This window comes from Nannobrachium achirus (assembly GCF_963921795.1).
Source record: "Nannobrachium achirus genome assembly, chromosome: 3".
In the NCBI taxonomy this organism is placed as follows: Eukaryota; Metazoa; Chordata; class Actinopteri; order Myctophiformes; family Myctophidae; genus Nannobrachium; species Nannobrachium achirus.
The window spans coordinates 41,987,346-42,010,472 of NC_137812.1; the positions used below are offsets into that span (position 1 = coordinate 41,987,346).

The 23,127-nt window shown below is 41.1% G+C and overlaps 2 protein-coding genes across 2 annotated transcripts; one reads left to right on the forward strand and one right to left on the reverse strand.

Moving 5' to 3' along the window:
• Positions 1-392: 392 nt before the first annotated feature.
• glb1 (galactosidase, beta 1) lies at positions 393-10,524 on the reverse strand. Its single transcript, XM_080721060.1, has 16 exons — positions 10,420-10,524; positions 9,862-10,031; positions 8,738-8,888; positions 8,477-8,537; positions 8,284-8,378; positions 7,073-7,253; positions 6,613-6,671; positions 6,410-6,531; positions 5,006-5,046; positions 4,758-4,870; positions 3,844-3,918; positions 3,563-3,652; positions 3,257-3,370; positions 2,917-3,048; positions 2,302-2,547; positions 393-1,012 (listed from the first exon to the last, which is right to left on the reverse strand). The coding sequence occupies exons 1-16, from the start codon at positions 10,471-10,473 to the stop codon at positions 767-769; spliced, it is 1,950 nt and encodes a 649-aa protein (XP_080577186.1). The 5' UTR covers positions 10,474-10,524; the 3' UTR covers positions 393-766.
• Positions 10,525-10,817: 293 nt separating this feature from the next.
• On the forward strand, positions 10,818-22,579 carry poll (polymerase (DNA directed), lambda). The gene is made up of 9 exons (XM_080721882.1): positions 10,818-10,862; positions 11,036-11,188; positions 14,281-14,578; positions 15,022-15,142; positions 17,354-17,686; positions 18,444-18,617; positions 19,086-19,214; positions 20,576-20,738; positions 21,727-22,579. Exons 2-9 carry the CDS (start codon positions 11,068-11,070, stop codon positions 22,086-22,088), a joined length of 1,701 nt encoding a protein of 566 aa, XP_080578008.1. The 5' UTR covers positions 10,818-10,862; positions 11,036-11,067; the 3' UTR covers positions 22,089-22,579.
• The last annotated feature ends 548 nt before the right edge of the window (positions 22,580-23,127 follow it).

Consider the following 23,127-nt stretch of genomic DNA (forward strand, 5'->3'; position numbering starts at 1 on the left):
TGAAGCTTTAAAATGTATTAAGGAAACTATCACATTCCAAGTATCAAGAGTATATTTCCAATGCTAAAAACTGGTTTGTGTATCATCCACTGATAAAAGTTATACATTCTTCTAGACCTGCATTTGTCTCAACTCAACACACTTCCAACGTTTCTTTTGTAGATATTGTATAGTTAAACACAGCGGTACATATTACTGTACATAACAGTACAGAAACGGGAGAAAGATTCAGTGAATAAGCACTTTGTTGAATGGCTAGTGAAATGAGTCCCTACGGTACAGGATTTATAAAATCTGCATTTTAATCACAATTGTATGGCATTAAAAAGAAATATTTACATATTTTGATTTAAAAAAAGACCATGATCACAATAGTCACGTGTAAACAAATTCATGGCAATATATATTAGCACTTCCAAAACAGAATAAAAGCATTTGTTTAATATCATACAAAAATAAAAACATTTTATAACAACACCTGCTGCAATTTTCAGACAAAAATATATTATTTGGCTTACAGCCTGTTCACATTTAGCCTCGTAAACCAGTCTCAGATTCGAACAGAAGATGGGAGGAGTCAGTTTACTAGGCTAGTTCACGTTGAGCTTTCAGCACAGCTTGAAATGTCAACATTGCCTTAAAACAAAACCCACCGAAGGCTTTTGGATAATACAAAAATGTCACAAAGTTCACCCCTAATCACTTAAGTAGAGCTTCCCATGATTATCTTAAGTGATTACAGTGAATATTGTATAAAATCAAGTTATCACAATAAATCATCTTTGTCAAACAGCTCCCTCTGTTTGTAGTCACTGACTGCAGTGGCATTCAGAATAGGAGTGCTGGTGAACTCCGCCATGTATGGTCCTGTAGTAGAGAGGACCCCTTCCAGCTCAAGCACTGTCACATTGTTGGGTGCAGCTGTGCTGAGGATGCTGGCAGGGACATACAGGGTCACCTGAGGGCCTCGGCTGGGCCAGTAACGTCCCAAGTTGAAGCCATTGATCCAGACCTGTCCCTGGAAAAATGGAAAAGAAAAGTAACTAAAGACAGATTAAATACCACCCACACTGGGGATATTGCTTTGTTTTGGTGAAATGGACCCAGCCACAAAAAAAGACTGTGGTATTGGGGTGTAGTTTGGGGAGAGCCAGGCAGTGGTGCCCCCTGGCTGTCAGAACGTGTCTTACTTGTTGGTACAGTTACTACCAAAACCTCCACCGGCTGTCTGTCAGTGGTGCCCCCTGGCTGTCAGAACGTGTCTTACTTGTTGGTTGGTACAGTTACTACCAAAACCTCCACCAGCTGTCTGTCAGTCAGTCTGTCAGTCTGTCAGTCTGTCAGTCAGTCTGTCCGTCACGTCACGTCACGTCACACTTTTGCCCAACTCATATCTCCGCCACCGTTACCCCAATCCATGCCAAACTTTGCACACACACTCCTTGCCTGCCAATCCACAACCTCCACCCCACCAGGGACCGCCAAAAAGTGCAAAAATGACCACCCAAACGGGGCTGTTCACAGGGAATTCCTGGGGACCACTGACTCCTGGTGCTCCAGAATGGCCAAGAGAGCCGTCAACATGAATCTGTCCCATATAGCGCCACCATCAGGCCCATTTTTTAAAACACATTTTTGGACACTGCTCCTACACATTTTGCCCTAAAATCACGCTGCGACCTGACGGTCGCTTATCTCCCAATTAGGGAGTCTTACTGGTCTATGGTAAATGGTCTGCATTTCAATGTGCATTACGTTTGCCCACCTGCTGTAGGCTAGTGTGCATTTGTTTGCCTCAGTAAATGGTCAATGTACAGTAATATGGTATTATTCTTCAAGAGTTGTCTTATAATGAACCCTAGCTAAAAACCCCAGGATAACTATCCACTCGTCCTCGACTCTTCGCCCTCCTGGCCCCCAAACTGTGGAATAAACTCCCCATTGCAATTAGAACTGCAGACTCACTCCCTAGCTTCCGCCGTGGTCTGAAGACTCACCTCTTCAGACTCCACCTTAGCCCGTAGCACTTAATTTAGATAGCATTTTTATGTTTTTTGATTTTATAACGTTTTTACTGAATAGGTGCTTGGTCTACCTACGTTTGTTCTTAGATTACTATTTCTATGCATTTGATGTATTGATGTTAATGTATTAACCTTACTCTGCCAGATGGTGTTGTGAACTCAATGCTGCCAGCATCTTGTGGAGTCAGGTTATTAATGTATTACGTTGCTTATTGTAAATCGCTCTGGATTAAGAGCGTCTGCCAAATGCCTAAATTTAAAATTGTTATAATGAGACACATGCCTTTCTCCAGGATGGGAACTTGATATAGGTGTCCTGGGGCAGGTCTGGAATGCCGTCAGGAATGATGAAGCTACCCCCGTAGAAGGTTGGAAGAGACAGGTTGGAAGGATGAAGTGAATCTATTGTTGAGGGCTCAGTTTCCCCAAGGAGCCCCTGGCTGACTGCTTCATCAATACTGAGACTGTACATGGTCCAGCTAGTGAGCACATCAGGCCCCAGTGTCAGGTTGGACACTAAGCCCTGTGAAGCGAAGCAGAGTCACAAGAACAAATATCTTAGTAACTGTAAATGTCTAAAATTGTCACATTTTAAAATATAAATTATACGGGCTCATGCGGCCATGACTGCAGCCACTTAATTTGTTTCCACTATTTAGATGTATCGTTACACACACTCAGCTGAAAATAATTTGAGTACAATAATTCACTGCCTGCCTAAAATGTTGCTACCAGCTGTATAGTATGTGCGTGTGACAACAAAGCACCTTGAACTTTAAACGTTTTTTACTTAAAAAATAAAATATAAGATGTTAGTGGGTTTTTATACACAGACACTGTCCATTGTACAGTACATTATGTATGGTAGCCTTGAAATATACACGAAAAGAACCTTGAAGTCATTGATTTCCTTCCCATAGTTGATTCGGCCCATATTCTCCACCAGTACGTCAACCTGACTTCCAGCTTTCCCGGTCACATTGATACTTAACACTTTGTTTCTTTCAAGTATCCCCATTGCCACCTTTGGAACAAAAGAGAAGAGTCATGAGTCTCATGTATTTGTGACATCCCTGAAATAATTTGACTGTTGGCCAGCACCACCCAACATACCCCTTAGAATTGTTATTTTAACCATTATGGAATGATAACTGTGACTGAGCACACAGCTAACTAACTATATCTGTGTGGGTATATATTCTAATTTTGATAGCAGAAGAGAGAAGACTCACCCCATCCACGGACACATATGCCCTATCATGGACACCATTCAGTGCAGAAGACAGTGGAGTTGGTTCGTTGCAGTTAACAGGTAGCTTTGTCCTGTAGAGCATGAACCCAAAGGCCTGCAAGTGAGAGGGAAAACAATATCATAATATATACTGTATATATATAAACTATAAACCTTTATGATAATGAATGACAGTACATACTGTTACATACTATTTAATAATACCATGATGTTATTGACACTTACACTTTAAATCTGACAACAAATGCTGTATTTCTCATAATCTAAAATCATAGCAGAGGGTTACCTGGTTCATTTCAGTGAAGGTCAGAGGGTACATGTTTAGAACAGGTCCAGAAAAGGACAATATGTCTATGGCATCTGTTAATGTCTGGAGCTGCAAAGGCAAATGGTAATTTACGTATTTCATTATACTACTGTATGTCTTTCTTTATATCATATCATGTCATACCCTCCCCTTCCCAAGAAGTAAATTGCAATATAATATTTGAGGGTACCAGAGTTCAAAGTTTGATTTCTAAACTTAGGGGACATTAGAGAGGCATAACTTCAAATAAATATACCAACCTTCTTCATTTTAACAACTCCGTATGCATACTTTGGAGTAGTAGGAGGTGGGGGTCCCTCCGGTATCTTCTTGTACTGTTGAAGTTAGATAAAATACTGCCATGAAGGTAATGTTTTTGTGCGTAAAGGGGTATGAACGAATGAGGAGCATAACCAAAACAGCACAATAAAACCTTCAGGTTGGTCATGAGGCAAGGAAGAACTGATTAACTTTCACACTGATTGGCCAAAATGGGGCGAGGCTGTGGGCATGGCCCATCACAACACTGAGCAAAATCTCAGAATGGATTCATGTAACACCACGAATCGGAGTCATGGGACTTGGCTCAGAGCCACCGACTTGCCGGTCGATGCCCTGGGTCATGCCCATGTCTTTTCTAATGATAGGGTTTTGTAGACATTAGTCTACAATTCTCACAACATAAACCAGTAAGACTCCCTAATCGGGAGATAAGCGACCGTCAGGTCCCATGTATGTTGTCTGCAAAAAGCAACCTCATGGTGGCGCTAGAAGAGGGGCATGTGAGAAATCAGGGGCGGAGGTTGTGGTTTGCCAGCCAAGGAGTGTGTGTGTAAAGTTTGGTATGGATAAGAGTAGGGCCAAAAGTGTGACGTGACGTGACGGACAGACAGAGGGACAGACAATCGAGGTTTTCATAGTAACTTGCGACCTGACTCTGTCTCAATAAATACAAAACTCTTTCTATTTTAAACCACAATGAAATGTTATGAAGATGTATGTTTTTCAAAAAGGGGGTGTGCTTCAGTGGTACTGCAACATTTTCTTCAAAAGCTGCTTCTTTTGCAGTGGTCTGTTCTCTACTGGGAGCATTTTCTAGTTCAATTCAAATACTTTTTTATTCCATCTACTGCAAACTGTAGGTCAATTACGTAAGATACATCACTTTGCATACCATTTTGATCACATCTCGAATGGCAAAGTACTTCTCTGTGAGGTCCCCAGCTTCTGTAAGAGGGGCATCATAGTCATAGCTGGTAGGCTGAGGGGCATATGCCGTATTGGCACCTGAGAATAACAACAAACAATTAGACAGTGAAAATACTGCCTTGGTAATGATAGGTAAACGACTGGCAAAAATGACTTACTCAACTATAAACGGAAATGTCATCTTCTGAAACCAAGTTGTGAAATGGCACTTACCATTCCAGTATGCAAAGTTTGTTCCTCCAATGAACATGTACCTGAGGGTAGATTGTTACATGATTAGCAAATAATAAATAAATAAAAAACATACTCATATGTCATAAATGTCCACTACTTACAGAGCACAGAAACAAGATATGGGCTTTTTGCATCAGCATCAATCTCTAAACCAAGTGACCACTTTATACACAGTTGCATCTATTTTGTTTCCCTTTCCATTAAACAGGGAAGCAGATGTTGTATACCCCAAATATTGTGACCTACATACTGTACCTAAATATCTCTGTAGTGTCCAATGACCTTGATGTAGTCATCCATGCATTCACATCACCCTGTTTGGATTATTGCAACTCCCTATAGACTGGGAATAGTCCGTCATCCATATCCTGCCTACAAATGGTCCAAAACACCGCAGCCAGGCTCCTAACTGGTACCAGGAAGAGGGACCACATTACCACATATCCTGGCCTCTCAACTGGCTGCCAGTACGGTGTAGAATCAATTTTAAGATTGTCGTATTTAGTTATAAAGCTCTAAATTGGATGGCCCCCTCTTACATACCTCCTACTACTGCTAGGTCCCTCAGGTCAGCTGACTTGTGGCTAGTAGCCGTCCTGAGAACAAAACCCAAGCTCAGGGGTGACTGTGCCTTTGCTGTCGCATCCCCTAAACCAGTGGTTCTCAACCTGTGGGTCGGGACCCCCAGGGGGGTCCCCAAATTATTTTGGGGGGTCCCCAGATAATTAACTTAATGTGAAACATTGTTTTCTCACTCAACAGTAAACAAACCAACAAAAAGTTTAAGTGTATAGAGGGTATCTGCACATTTCTAAAGTGACAATTTAAGGACTTTTTAATACCTCTAAAATGACAAATTAAACATTGGCCAAACTGTCAAATATGAGAGGCAGAAATTGTGAAAATAGCCGATCTACATGCTCACAACGCCTCGCAACGAGCGTGAGCATGTAGATCTGCTATTTTCACAATAGAACCGTGTTATACAAAATGCAATGCCTCAACTCTTAGTGCTCGTCAGGGTGGGGGGTCCCCAGTTCAAATATGGTTATTTGGGGGGTCGCGGTCTGAAAAGGTTGAGAACCACTGCCCTAAACTGTGGAACAGCATTCCCCTTTCCCCATCTGCACCCTCTGTTTTAAGTCCAATTTAAGTCCAAGCAGCCCAAGATTCTATTTTATTCACAGTGTGACAGTTGAAGTTTGTTTTTCAATAATGGTTTATGTGGGTTTTGTTTTTACTATTGTCTCTTATATTGTTCTGTACAGCACTTTGTTCAACAGGAGATGTTTGTGTGCTAAATGTGCGCAAATGTGCTTTAATAAATGTGATTTGCTTTGCTTTGATTTAACTGTAATGTGTCACTCGATTCTTTCCACTCACATGTTAACATTTGCACCTAGAGCCAGGATCTCATTGAGGGACTTTGCCACTATGGCGGAGGATACCACAGAATGGTGTTCGCCCCAGTGATCTAGCCAACCAGTGTAGAATTCAGAGTTGACCTGCAATAAAGGGTGCAAAATTGTCAAGGCCTGAATGAAGATGTAGTAATTGTGTAACACAAGACAATATGTGTTGCTTACCAAAGGTCCATGAGGTTCAACATGTCTCTGTGGCTCAAATGCAGCAGTAGCGTTTCCCCCTTGAATGCACAAAAGACATAGACTCAAAACTCACAATGCACATAAAGACTTAACAATGTAAACAAAAACATGCATGACCTCCTTCTGACTAATCTGAAGTCACCAGAAGCGAAATGAGAAGTTCAGTGTGAGGCAATAAGTCACCATGGTACACCAACATAGCAAAAATAGCAGTTCTACAAAGCAAGCTCACAATGCATTGCCATGCAAGGCGTTGGACATTGGAGCTATTTTGTATTTTCCCTATTTGTAGAGACTTAGTGGTTAAGTGCAGAAGTGTAGTGTAAACGTAGCAGGTAGAAGTGAGGAGGGGGTTATCAGACTAAAATGTTATAGTTAAATGCCTGAAATTATCTAAAAAGAAAATAGGAAAAGAAAAAAAACAACAACTCTGACTTACCCGGCCCAAAGTCGACGGTAGCATAGAGACCTTGAATGGCACCACATTTGAGGTAGCTCAGCCCCGCCCCGTCTGTAGTGAACAGCACCACCTCATCACCCAGAAGAGAGCGGAACAGCCTGGCCAGGTGACGCATGTAATTGTAGTCACATGCAAAGTAGCTGCCATATTCATTCTCTACCTAAAGTATCAGAGACAGAAACATGGTGAGAAAGGGGTTGTTTTGTATTAAGCCTGATACTTTGTCGTACGGTGGGGTATAAACAAAGCGCGTTGAAGGACCATTTCACCCATTTTCAATCTTCATGTAATTGGTCCTTCCTAATGCTCATTATAAGATGGTACCTTTTATCAATACAAACAGGATTTTTTTTTTACAGGAATGCAAGAACAATGGCTTCAATTTCAGCATGCTAACTTTCCAGTAAGAGAAAGGGTTTAGTGTGGTTGCTATAGACAACACACTATTGTTCTAGGTCCGAGAATCTTTCGCCAGTTGGTCATGCTTCACTTGACACAATATATAATATCAATGGCAAGACAGAATCCATTTCCCAGTGGATTCCTCGCGACTCGCATCAGTGCAACCACACATGCAATTTCACAGAATTGCACCCTTCTACTATTTTTTTTAGCTTTGAATCCCCATCAATGATGTCATTGGTAGACAGGTGTATGAACCGTTTATTTCTCACCAAAGAGACAAAGAGAGTAAATGGTTTGGTGAGGACCGGTTATATGAAGATATGGTTCAAATGGGTGACGTGCTCCTTTAAGGCAGTGGTTCTCAACCTTTTCAGGCCGCGAACCCCAAAATAATCATATTTTAACAGGGGACCGCCCACCCTGACGAGCATTAACAGTTGGAGAAATTACATTTTGTATAACACGGCTCTATTGTGAAAATAACAGATCTAGATCAGTTATTTTCACAATTTCTGCTTCTCATATTTGACCATTTGGCCAATGTTTCATTTCCTTATTAAAAGAGGTATTAAAAAGTCCTTAAATTGTCACTTTAGAAATGTGCAGATACCCTCTATACACTTAAACTTTATGTTGATTTGTTTATTGTTGAGGGAGAAAACAATATAATAAAATAATTTGGGGACCCCCATGGGGGTCCCAACCTACAGGTTTAAAACCACTGCTTTAAGGTACCACAATGACCCAGTTAGTTAGATAAGAAGGAAAGGGTACAGTGATGATACCTGCACAGTGATGATAGGTCCACCATTCTGATAGAGAAAAGGCTTTATCATGGGCAGTATCTTCCCCATCCACTTATCAACTGCAGCAAGGTAATCTGTACAGCATGACAAGACATTTGTAAAAACATGACAGCAAAAACAAAGCCATGTTTTGCATTCCTTGCTGTTTATGATTTCAAACTCCATTACACACCTGGGTCTGATGACCGCAACACAATGTCTTTCTTTTTAAGTAGCCAGGCAGGTAGGCCACCCTAAAAGACAACAATATCCATACACACAGCATGTGTAAAACTTTGTTTTATATGAGCAAATTACTAGTTGTAAAATTATCCACTGTTGGGAAAAAAAGACAGATGGTGATGTTTGCAGTTGAGTCATAGCCTCAACACTTTATGTAGTGTACACTTACAGTAATTCATAAAAGAAGGTGCATTAAGATTCCATCTCTTACCATGTCCCACTCTCCACATATGTAGGGGCCAGGTCTAAGTATGACCAGTAAACCAATGTCTTGAGCCAGTTGAAGGAAGTACTCCACATCCCTGTCTCCACTGAAATTATACTGTCCTGGAGAAGGTTCATGGTAGTTCCAGGGAATATACCTTCATGGGGCACAATGAGCAAAAGTGGATCAAGAAACATCACTTGTTAAGTTGAATCGCTGTTTAAGGAATGTCATTGAAATTCTTAACGTATTTGGCAAGTTTGATATAAGATAAAACATGTGCTCTCTAAATGAATAAGCCAAAAACATGTTCCACCAGTAGTGGACTCTTTTGTGGAAAGAAAAGTCAGAGCAGTGCTCCAGCTTTTCATTCCACGGATTAGTCCACCATTGAAAGTGTGGAATCATTGTTTTATTCCCTGTTAGGTAATGCATTATTACCGTCTTTCCAATCACGTGTACTAGACTGTCTCACTAGCATGTGACTTGGGGGTGTCATCCAACCTTTGTCTTCTTATGTTCTGATAATCTGAATGTGTAGTCTCAAAATGGCCCTTGTTGACCATTACCACCTGACAATTACTGTTATGATGAGTACAGCTTGTGACTATGACGTACGTTTCCTCCATCTCAATTATGTACAGGTCTCTGACAGAGAACTATATTTGACAATGTTTGTGTTTCTTGTCGACTACTTCTCCCGTGATATCAGGCAATAATCTCTTCTTACTCAGATAATGTACTCAAGTCAAGTGTCTGACAGTCACAGCATCCTGATTGAATCTGAATGAATGACTTGACTTGTATATTGCTTTGCTTGTTGAGCAACCCCCTCATTATTTTCTTTGTTTGTTGTAAAGTGAAGGCACACCTTTAGTGTACACGCATTGTTCTAAATTAATAACATTGTCTTTATTCTTGCATCAAGTATGTATAATGAAAAGTTTGCACATATGATTATGATATCATTGAATATTGAACACAACTTAGCTCCTTTCGGAACCCCTCACTCCACTGCTATGCAGCTCCCATCTCGGAGCTGCGTAGCAGTGGAGTGAGGGGTTCCGAAAGGAGCTAAACACAACTCAATTCAGTGTTTGATAGTATTAATTTAGATCAGGTAAACATACACTTGAATGGCATCAAGTCCAGCCATATACATCTTGAGCAGCCGATCTTTCCAATAGGATCTAAGGATCCTGTTGTAATGGATGCTCCCAGATATGTAGCGAAACTCTTCTCCATCTTTCCGAAAGCAGTCTTTATCATAGTCCACACTAAATGAACGGTTTGCTCCAAGCTGATGACAAACAGAGAAGTCAAAGCACAACTTAACACAGTGTTTAGAGATACTTGTGTAACATTTGATATAGGTTAGTAGACCCATCTTGCTCTGTTTAGCCAAAGAGCACAAGTATGATCAGAACAGCATAAAACACAACATGGTTAAGGTTCCACTTTATGACAAAAGCATCATCTGATGCAATAACGACGAGGGTTTTTGACATCGGATGTCCTGTCCTGCCTTGCCAAGTCAATTTGCTTCAAATGGAAGTCTTACTTACAAAATAATGTTCAGATAAATTGTCAGCTTGAATTCAAAACACTACAGATGATGATGATGTACCTTTGTTGCATTTGGTTAGGACTGGATCTAGGAATGAGTATTTTAAAGCTATATTACTTACTGAGTTTCCAAGGAACAGTAGAGCTGTCACAGCGAGTAATACATACTTTGCCATCCTGAGCGTCACGTATTGTCGCGTTTCTATTGTACAGTTTATTTCATAACAATGTCTCTGTACATCCAGACAGTCACTGTTTGCTCTGATCTCTCACTGATGATTCCTGCGAATGCAAGCCAGGATGTTTGAAAATATAAAAATCATGTGTGCGGAAGTAATCATGTGACCAAACCATAGACTAACACTTGAGAGTGTAAAATGAAACCAAATGGACCCTTACGGGTCTATTTGGTTTCATTTTACACTCTCAAGTGTAAAATGGGCAAAACGGTTTATGACCAATAGGTGGCAGTGTCATACACATCATCATCACATTACCAATCGCCAAAAAAAAAGGAAGAAGGATAACGTCCAACTCTTGTGTTGTTGTTGTGGTTCAAAACGGGGTGAGAGAGAAAAGATCAAATTATTTCAAAAGTATTGAACAACTTACTTAGCATACTTTAATATCTATAATCTGGTGTGCTACTAAAATGTGCATGTTCTGTGTAGGTAAATGTAAAGGCTAGCCTTGCTAGCTAGCTCTGTTTTCACACCTATGTATGGGTTGGTTTTGCAGGCAGACAGACAGCAGGATTTCCCTTTGACGAAATGGAGGCTCGCCATGGGATCATGAAAGCTTTCCCTAAGGTTAAGAGAGCCATGCCTCTGGAGAGGAAGGACCCTGCTGCACCCCCACTGAAGAGGAAATCTGATGAAAGTCATGTCGCAGGTTGAACACACTCATTACACTCTTTCACTTTGTGTGTGTGTGTGTGTGTGTGTGTGTGTGTGTGTGTGAGAGAGAGTGAGTGAAGTGACTCAGAGAGAGAGAGAGAGAGAGAGAGGTGCAGAGTAGAACTATAATGGCTTATAGATAGCCTACATAGATGTTGTATTACATACTTATTACCAACACTAGCCACAAGCAACTAGCTGTGACTCAGATGCAACCAGGGGCGCAAATGGGGGGGTGACAAGGTGTTTTGGTCACCTTCCAGGTTCAATTTCGTCCCCTCCATTCACTTCCAGAAGTCCCCCCCGTCCCCCCCAGTCAGGGACCCCCAAGCCAAACTTTTAGGGGTCTGAATTCTGAAAATCACGCACTAAACGCGAGCGATTATTTTTAAGCCCCCCCCATCTAAAATCCCCAAATGGTTTGGTCCAGACCGTCCTGTGCGGCAGTGCCTTTCTAGCCATAGAAGAATAGCTTTCAGTTGACTCAGTGATGACGTCATAATATGGCGACTTGTTATGGCTGTGTGTCCTTATTATAACTCTCTGGGTGTCTGTGACTAGAGTCTAGAGAAGAGCACTGACTGGTGCACTGGTTTCAATTAAATTACTTTCTGGATCTGGACAATGACATTTGACGCTTGTACGTTTATTGGAATTAAATGGATACCAACCTCACGACCTGGCTGTCCCAAGTTGCTACAGAACTAGAAGTTAGAACTATGTACATTTCGGAAGGACCAAGTTGACCACAACAAGCAACAATGGTAAGTTTCTGATGAAGTGTGTGTTTTCGTGTAAGCTTTGGTTGTGTTGGTTATTGCAGTACTAGTGATAACTTCATAAGTAAATAAATAATACATCATAAAACCGTTAATGCCCGTATCTGAATGAAAATGAGGGGGGAAAACCGCCCGAAAACCGATCTTTGCACGCAAAAAAAACGAAATTGGTCGCGCGTGGTCCCCTCGCGCGCGCAGGTCCCCTCCTATGCATTTACTGGATCTGCGCGCCTGGATGCAACAACCCTCCTTGGGATAAGAAGCCCTGCAGTTCAAATACCAGAACGCTCGCCTCTAAAGACAGTGGGCCCTGGTGAATTCTGAACAGGTCTCTGCCTGGTGGTATTGCTAAATGTAACCTTTCCTCAGTAACTACGCTTAAACATATAACCTTATTCCTAACCTTATCCTCAGTAAAACTATGCCTAACCCTAAACTTATTTCAAACCTTTATCCTCAGTAAATCAAATACAACCAGTTGATCAAATGATATTTTCTTGTTATTCTCTTTGTAAAAAAATAAGGCTATGGGTATGTCATAAACAAACTAGAAATACTGTTCCTACGAAACAGTGTGGGCTTGCATGTAACACCATGAATGGGCAAGTGGGAGAAATATGTGAAAAAGGTGTTCACTTCCGCAGAAAGCGTGAAAATTTGCACCTAGGGGTATTTTTGTGCGCTGAATTAAAAAATTGGCGGTCCCAAGCACTTTTCTCAAATTCACTTTTCTCTAATTCACTTACCATACAGGGAAAAAAGACCCCCCCAAAATCTTCTTTAACTTTTTCCCTGCCAGATGTTGTTATTTATTATTGGGTTTTGTGCCAGCAAAAGCACCTTACCTTTGCGATGATATAGACAAAGATGTATTCATTTTTTTTAATTTTTTTTCTCTTAAAGAGGTGTACCGTGGCTCTACCAGCAGTAGGGGGCAGCCTCATGCAAGAATTAATGTGAAAATGGTCTCAGATAGGCTCTCGCTTGTCAAGGCTGCTCAAGGCTGCGCAGTCGCTACAGAGCAATAGATCCAGAGAAAAACACATGGAAGTGTTTTGTTACTCCATTGATGCTAACGTCCAGTGGGATTTTGAGAGTACTTTTACGGGAGCTGTTTCAACGGTACACACCCGCGCGACCCCTCATCAGGTTACAGACATCAAACCAAGGTACAAAAGAACGAGCCAAAGAACGTACAATTGGCGTTCCGCCGCCGTCAAAAATGGGGCGAACGGGAATGTTCAAAGCGTTGATAGAGTTAAGTAGCATGTGAGGGGTCTATCTAGGGGGTTTTCATGATTCTGAATCCATTCCAAGCATTTGTTTTGCACAAAAAACATTCCTTGGGCAAGAAATGGACCCCACAAAACTATGGTTTATTGATGAGTCATCATTTTTCACAGTTGTGTAGGGTCCATTTTTAGCCCAAGGAATGCTTTTCGTGCAAAACAAATGCTTGCAATGGATTCAGAATCATGAAAACCCCCTACATAGACCCCTCACGTGCTATTTAAAGAAGATTTTTTGGGGGGTCTTTTTTCTCTAGTATGGTAAGTGAATTAGAGCCACCAGATCCCATGGGAAAAGTGCTTGGGACCGTCAATTTTTGAATTCGGTGCACAAAAATACACCTAGGTGCAAATTTTCACGCTTTCTGCCGGAAGTGAACACATTAGCCTATTTTTGTTACATATTTCTCCCACTACTTTGGCTGCACCTCATTGGCTAAGGGGCCTGCCTTTGTACTGTCGGTACAAAGTTTTTAGGAGAACTTGACTGACTGATATATAAATATATACATTTCTTCATCAATGGGGCGTGGCATGAAGGCGGTTACATCAGCCTGTGGTACTGCTGAGGTGTTATGGAAGCCCAGGATTGCTTTGATAGAGGCCTTAAGCTCATCTGTGTGGTTGAGTCTGGTATCTCTCATATTCCTCTTGACAACACAACACAGATTCTCTGTGGGGTTCAAGTCATGCCAGTTGGCTGGTCAGTTAAGCCCCGTAATACCTTGGTCAGTACACCAGTTACTAGTAGTTTTGGCTCTGTAGGCAGGTGCCAAGTGCTTCTGGCTAAAGGAAATCAGCATCTCCATAAAGATTGTCAACCTATGGAAGCACAAAGTGCTCTAAAATCCCCGGGTATATGGCTGTGTTGACAAACACCAGCAATACAATGCAAAAATGTAATTTTATTACAGAAGAAAATGAACTTTTACACAATATTCTATTTTAGATGGATCTGTATATAAGTGCATGTTCCTGCCCCCTTATTAACAAGTTACAACCCTTTCCTCTCATCACAGGGGATGTTTTCAGCGGTGTGACAGTGTATATCCTCCCTGCTGGCATAGGTGGTGCCAGATGCCAGATCTTCCAAAGACAAATCCTCCAGAATGGAGGACAGACTGAAAGTTTGTTCTCTTCTAGTGTTACTCATGTAATTGTAGATGACAATATGGACTGTGACAGGGCTCTCCGCCTTCTGAAGTGGGATAAGATGCCACCTGCAGTTCATCTGGTAAAGTGCACCTGGCTGAGTTCATGCATCACAGAGAAACAACTGCTTGATGTAGCTGACTACAGTCTAATCTCTCCACCTAGGTCAGTATGCCAAGATAATGCAACTAGCAGTGTTTAACCTTTATTATTATTATTGTTTCCATCCCTTTAGACATATGGGATAGCAGCAATGCAATACAAGTAATACAACATTTTAACCACTTGAACCCTAACATCCTTATTCTGGGCTGAACATGCAAAAACATAGCATATCTACAAGCTCACAGTCACAACAATGCGTCGTGAGGTTGTAGACCGGCTAAGATATTTCTGCAAAGATATTTGGTGTTATGAGGGGGAAACTTACGGGATTGGAAAGAACCCTGGTGGACTCTTAAATATATAGGGGTTGAGTGGTTAATTAAGCAAGATGTGAACTGGCACATTAAAATAATTATGATTTGTTATTGAGGAAAACCGAGATGGGATTGGGATGATACTATGCTGTAATTTCAGGGTGTAAAACCTCATATCTGCCCTATTAGGGATAACTGTGAAACACACCAAGAAGATGGAAAAGAAGACCTGGCCGGTGTCTTTCCTGCTACACAGGACACAGTAGAGCCACTGTTGGATCAAGCAGAACCAGAGGAAAGACCCCAAATTGTATGTTCATATATGGAGATTTTACTATATTCATATAGTATGTGTAAAAAATAATATACTATCAATTAATCAATTATTATCTATAAATCGCCATCTCTTTCTGAACGCTAAGTTTGATGCTGTGTATTTGTATTACTTGGGACCGATGTAAGTTGGGAACGAAATTACATCTGCAGTTTACAGTTTACAGTTTAGGCATTTAGCAGACGCTTTTAATCCAAAGCGACTTATAATAAGCAGGTAATATATATTTAACTATAATAAGCACAATCTAATATGTCAGTACATTAACACATTGACCGCCATTTTAACATACCTCCGTACTCCCACCTGCCATTCGTCTCCATAGACTTCCATGTAATTGGGTGTGCACGGATCATGCACACCCATGCCTAGATAATGCACCACGTGTGTCCACATTGCTCACAGCTTTCAAACAAAAAAATCCGAATGGAAATCCGTTCAGGCATTCATGAGATAACAGCCACTATGTTTAACAAAGATGGCTGCCAAAATGGCTGCCATGCTTGAAAGATGGGGTTGCTATGGGGGTTAAACATGCAATTTCGCGATTGCTATCATGCCTACTCCATTTTTGGGGGTCAACAATTTTTTTTGAAAAAAAAAGTTTTTGAATTTTTATTTTTTTTTAATTCTCGGGACTATCGGGCCTGGCGGGGAAAGACATTGGAATAATCTCGGGACTATCGGGCCTGGCAGGGAATGAGTTAACAACAATATAACAAATGCATAGGAATATCAATCTAGAAAACAATAACATAGGTAGACCACGCACCTAATTAGCAAAAAGCTTCCAAAACCTAAAATAAATGCTATCTAGCTTCATGTATGGTCATTGATGGTCATTGAGGGAAGGGGGAGTGTTACAGTAGTGCTATGGTTATGCAATTACTAGATATGCATGTACCTGTCTGTTGTCAGAGTATTGAGTGCGGTACGGATTATGATAGTACTCAGAGGACAGTTTATTACCAGCACATAGCTCTCCTTATACCAGTAAGACTCCCTAATCGGGAGATAAGCGACCGTAGGTGGCTTATCTCCACAAATAGGGCAAAAATTTGTTGTTCCCAAATCTTCCTGATCCATGTTGATGACATGAGTGTAGACATGCTGTGTAGTGATATTCGTGATTTTAGGGCAAAAACTGTAGGAGCAGTGTCCAAAAATGTGTTTTAAAAATCGGCCTGAAGGTGGCGCTAGAATAGGGCCATGTGAGAAATGAGGGGTGGGGTCTCCGCGTTGCCTTGGCGGACGAATAGGTACCGGCCCCGGCTCTCCCGGACGCTCCTAGCCCGAGTTACGGCATTTTATGTGCGCTGCAGTGGCAGGGGGTCCTCCACTGGGGGCGCCACCACTTTTGCATCCGTTCTGGAGCACCAGGAGTCGGTGGTCCCCGGGAATTCCCCGTGAGCAGCCCCGTTGGGGTGGTCATTTTTGCACATTTGGTCATTTTTTACATCTGGGGGTCCCCCAGGGACCTGGGGGTCCCTGGGGCTCCGGGGGTCCTTGGAGGTTGTAGTTTGGCAGGCAAGGAGTGTGTGTGTAAAATCTGGCATGGATCGGGTCAACGGGTGCGGAGATATAAGCAGGGAAAAAGTGTGACGTGTGAGCACATTTGGTCATTTTTTACATCTGGGGGTCCCCCGTCCCTGGGTCTCCGGGGGTCCTTGGAGGTTGTAGTTTGGCAGTCAAGGAGTGTGTGTGCAAAATTTGGCATGGATGGGGGCAACGGTTGTGGAGATATGAGCAGGGCAAAAGTGTGACGTGTGACGTGTGACGGACTCACTCACTCACAGACAGCCCGTGGAGGTTTTGGTAGTAAATGCGACCTACGGTCGCAATTAGTATTAAAAAAAAGCACTACTACAATTGATATAGGGGCACAAAAGCAAAGCTTGGATGATTATTTGCCAATCAGGGAAACCAATGCCTACACAGCCATACTGAAATCAGTGGATTCTCTGTTCTGCACAACCAACAGTCCTACCGAATTCCCACTTGGCACAATACATCACCAGGTCATTGACACACATGGCAAGTTTGAATTTGATTGTTGAACAATGCCAGAGTTATGTCACGGAAAGTTACACACACACGTTCATGCACAGACAGAGATTCTGTGAATTAATTTGATAGATGAAGCATTTAAATCAATCTGCTCTACTGCTCTCCTCATTTGTGCATTAGGTCTCAGACAACAAAGAGGAGTTGAAAGAAGAAGACGGGGTCTCACAGGATGACTTGATCGCACTGATGAGTGGTAATCTCCCCAAAGAGAAGACCTCTGGATCCAGTCACGATCCCAGTCCAGGCACTGGTCAACAGAGGCCGCTGTCCAATAAGTGGGTCTGTTCCCATTCCTCTGAGTCCAAAAAAGATAACTACAACAAGAACATCACAGATAAATTAGAAGTACTGGCCAAAGCATACACACACCAAGGGGACAAGTGGAGGGCGCTGAGCTACACCAAAGCTGTCAATGCACTCAAGAGTTACCACAAGCCCATCACTTCACATCAGGTATCCTCATTTACTGAAGTTATATAATGATTTGTTGTTCATGTCATTGTACCACTTGTTTTCTTAGTTCTCTAAACCCCATTTAGTCTCTTACTAGGTATAGAAACTTCTAAACCCCATTTAGTCTCTTACTAGGTATACTGTAGAAACTTTAGGGTCACAGGGAAGCCAAACTACTCAATCAAAGAATGTCATTTTCTTTGGCAATTTTGCCAATTTGACCTGCATGTTGAGCGTAGTCCTCCCTCAAAATGAGAAAGAAAATTCTTGATCTGTGGTGCCATCAAGTGTACAGCTTGGAAATATTTGATACTCATTGAATAATTGCATGACTTATGGACTGGATCATTTTACACAGTTATGTGCCTGTCACATCTGATAATCTGAATATACAAGGTCAAGGTCATAATACAGATGGGCAATATGGACAAAATCAACTATCAATATTTTTTCTTAAATACCTCTATATTGATATTGTGATATGAAGCTTTTTGACAATATATTGACATTTCTTGAAGTATAAAATAAGAGAACACTTGACATATATACTAGTCTCATACAGTAGCATGCCTAACCCTAAGCAAACAATATGCCATACAGTAAAGTCACTTTTTGCTTTAGTCGCTGGCCTTGGGAGACAGAATGATCAATACTGAGCTGTTTTATAGCTAGGATAATTTCTACAATCATATGATATATCATATAATTGTTGAAACGCCATGTATTCCTTTAACTGCTACTTATTCCTTTTTTGCAGGAGGCTTGTCAAATCCCAGGGATTGGGACAAATATGGCTGACAAAATTGACGAGATCATGGAAAGTGGTCATCTCCGTAAAATAGATCACATTGGGGAAGCCGTGCCCGTTCTAGAACTTTTCACAAATATCTGGGGTGCAGGAGCTAAGACCGCACAGTTATGGTATCAACAGGTAAGCCATCCATGCAAACACACATTCTTTGTATGCATAGTCCACCTTGGCCACTGTTAGAGGTGCGACAGGCCTAGCAGGAAGTGTTGGACTGACAGAAGGAAAAAAAGATTTTGTGAATATTTTGTATACATTTTACTCACCAGAACCTTTGACATTGCACAATGCTTTTCAAAATGGACATATTTGGGTGCTTTTGGAGGGTTTTTCGATTCACTAATGTATTGGCTAGTTAGAATTTGTGTTAAAACCTGCAATAACTAGGCAAACACACTGGTTGAATCAAATCATTTGGAATAATGATATTCTTCCTCAAGGAGTGTTTTATTTCATGGACACCTTCGCTTGCCATTTTCATCCAATATTGTTTTTGTAGATTTTCGATTTGAAAGATGCATATAGATTATTACATGATTATTAGACATCTGAAGAATTAATTGAGAGGGAAATTGCTTTTGATTTTGTTAGGGATTTCGGACTTTAGAAGATATCCGCACAAAAGCCAACCTGAGCCATACTCAGAAGATTGGACTCAAGCATTATGATGACATTCTGCAGCGGATGCCCAGGGAAGAAGCAGCCTCCATTGAGAATGTGGTAATGTATCTCTGTTTTCTTAAGCCCAAGGGGCCAATGTTTGATAAACCATAAGAGAAGCCAGACTGACTACAATTTAATTGTGAAAGAAAGGAGTTAATATTTACATAATGACCTTAGCATTGTTTTCTCTTTTTTTATATCATGAATGTGCACACACCCTACCCTAACCATTGACTGCTGATTGATCCGAAAAGCTGTGCTCAAACGCCTACAGTATTTTCATTAGGCTATGTCTGTTTGGACTATTTGGACTAACTAGCCCTTACCCGTTCAAAGATATGAGCTCCGAAATGATGTGCAGTGTGTGGATTATGGGATGTGCACTGTGCACACAGTATATGAGGGATGGAAAGTAACTTAAACTGGTGCTTGCATGCTAATATGTAGGAGCATCAATGTAAGAAATACCCGTTCCATTTAACAGCAACAGCGCCCCTCCCTTAACATGTGTGGTCACAAAAGGTACTGTAGGCTAAATAGATATAGATACACCATAAAAATGCAATTATACAGCATACGATTTGTGAAAGTGACAAACGGGCTTCACAGTTATGTCAGGTGTGTTCATATGCTGATGGTGATGCGATTTCAGATCAATTGCTCCAGCCACTGAGGAGAAACGCGGTTTCAGACAGACACTCAGACAGACAGACAGACAGACATTCGGAAAATTATATGTTAGATTGGACTATTCATAAGTGACAAAGATGTTACAGACTGCATTATGACTGTTATTCACTGGAACAGAGTACCATCGGTCTGAAAAGTCACCTTCAGATGGCTGCTACTAGTAACTTGTAAATAGACTAAGCCCCCCATATATGAGGCCAAAAACATCACTAAACAAGAACTAGGGTGTGTTCATGAACGGAAAAGCATCCCACAGATTCAACCTTTTTCACAAAATGTAAGAATGTTTCCATCAACATAGCGGCATTCATTATTTATTTTCTCAACTGAATTTGTTCTTTATCATGAGCAAAATGTGTTTAGAAACTTGCAAAGCAATTACGGTAAGCTGGTGTGGCTTCTACTTGTAATTATCCAATCTTTGTGCAAAATCAATTGTAGTGAGTGCACTACAATTCAGTACATGTATCTGATAATCATATTAATAGTACCATGTGGCACGTGCACACTTGCACCATAGGTCCACTGAAAAGTCGTAGGATGCTTGAATGCTGTAGGTGGAAAGCTCATGCACAGACCTGATAATCCTAGTAAAATATATAATTGTCACATTCATGTTCAGTCCTAAACCTGAAATCGGTGGCTTTCAGTGTTGGGAACATGCATGCACAGACATACAGTAGATGATGTGATTTTGACCAATCTGACCTGTGACAATGGATCTGCAGGTAAGGGATGCTGCCCTGTCCATAGACCCAGGCCTGTTGGCAATGGCATGTGGTTCGTACCGCCGGGGGAAGGCGACATGTGGAGATGTCGATGTACTCATCACTCACCCTGATGGCATCAAGGGGATCTTCAGTAAAGTGCTAGATAATCTCCATCAGAGTGGTAAGCTATATTTTATTACCCGATAACCAGAAAAGGTATGGAGGGCTCAGACATCCAAATATTTGTCATGAAGGTCCTCTCAAAAGAGTCAGGCAGAGCCAGGCTTAGTGTAAGATGGCATATTATAATATAATATAGTATAACAATTATGTTAGAAAGTATATTCAAGGCACTCTTTTGGCAAAACAGTTCTATGAGAAGATGTATGCACATCTTGACTGTATTTATGCTGGGTGATGGATAACAAAGCAGGAATCAAAGAGAGATATCCACACACTGGGTTAAAGCTCCCAAACAAATGTATTTAAAGTGCAACAGTTCAACCATGCTGTCTGGATCAGGCAGAATCACCAGACCGACATGGTTCTAATGCATTTTCATTTTAACCATATCGCTGGGGTGGTGGTGTTGCCTGTCCGTGAGTGAGTGGTGTTGTACAAGAGTAGGGTGGAGGTGCTGTGTCTTCTCAGATGAGCCAGTAGGGGCAGCAGCAACATGATTAAACAGAAATGTGTGGGTAATTTGGAACAACAACTAACCTGGGAGAAAAGGGGGAAAAGATAATTACTCTACTCTATATACATGTTTAAATCAATCATTTAATGGTGAATATTAAAAGTAAGAGCAATACTGGTGCATGAATAAACAGCTGGGATACAAACCATGCGGAGCAGCACAAACAGCCTTTATATATTTTTATAATATTTAAGCTATTACTTATTATTGTGCTATGATCAACTAGGATATCATGCCTTCTTAACCACTTGAGCCCTATACTTAGTTGACCAGTGTACCCAAAGGCTCTATACTAGGGTTTTCGCTCTACACAAAATATCTTTCTGCACTAAATAAGATCGTCTATTTTCACCAAAGATTCGCACCAGAACCAGAACTAGGGTTCAAGTGGTTAAAATGAAATCTCATTTTTAGAGTTTTCTACATTTCAATTAAGCTAAAACAGAAAAACACTTTCAATGATTTTACACAGGATTTCTGACAGATGATCTGGTGAGTCATGAGGAGAATGGAGAACAGAAGAAGTACATGGGTGTGTGCCGGTTGCCAGGACCTGACCGTCGCCATCGCAGGATTGACATTATCGTGGTGCCCTACAACGAGTTTGCATGTTCCCTCATGTATTTTACCGGTTCGGCACACTTCAACCGCTCAATGAGGGCCCTGGCGAAGACAAAATCTATGAGCCTATCAGAGCACTCACTGAACAAGGATGTGGTGCGTCAAGGTGGTTTAAAGACGTATAAAGGCACCCCCCTTCCTACACTAACAGAAAAGGATGTTTTTAGCCTTTTGGGCGTACCGTTCCGGGAACCTCATGAAAGGGACTGGTAATTTAACACTTGTGGTGTTTTGTTATGCAAATGTCATGTCTATTTTATAGAAAAGATATGATGACGCTAAAGCAGCGGTTTTCAAAGTCTGAGGTGTGACTCACTCCTCATTGAGTTGCCAGAGCATTGTAGAGGGGGTATCATGGACAGACGTGAATGTGAAAGAGAAATCAGGATAAACGGGAAGTCATATTACTGCTGATTTGCACAACAATGACTTATCTATAAACGTAAGGCTAAATCCAGCATAAGTGAAGCAAATAGTACTTCTTACTTTGATTTGTTTACTTCTCCTCTCCTAATATAATGCCCATGTGTGTGCGTATGTATTTACTGAGTGTATGTCCGAATTACTGACTTTGAAAACCCCTGTGTAAGAACATCCATGTGTGCTCATAATGATTACACATGATTTTAGACTTTATCTATGACTTATCTTATCCATTTTACTTGAACAATAATATATTGCTTTTTTTAACTGGGTATCATGATAATAAACTATATGTGTGTGACTACAAATCTATTCATTTCAATCAATCCTATGCTTTTGGATTAGGCTACTTGATTGCATGTCATGTCAGACACAGATACAGACAAAGGAGTTTTATAATTTTTTATTTGTATTTAATTTTTATTATGTAGGCTATTATTTTAACACAAAGAAAATTGCCTATAGCTACTTTTAAGTAAGGTGTTGTGGTGGTGGTGATTTAGTGGGTAAAGACTCAAAACATTAGAATTCAGTCAATATTCCTCCTTTCTTCAATCCTTATTTTCTCTCTACAAGTTTGTCGTGGAGCTTGATTGATTGATTGAATACTTTATTAGAAGTTTGCATAGGAAAGGGTACAGGACAGTACAGTTCACTGATACAAGGTTGGTCCACTAAAACTAGGATAAAGACAGCAAGAAAGCTTTTGGGCTAAATTGGGGTCGCTTTTTTCTCAATTCATACGAGCTGGTATGTGACGTATTGAGAACTTGAGTGCTGACTGACTGCTGAGCGCTGTTGTTGACTTCATGAACACTGCAATAATAGC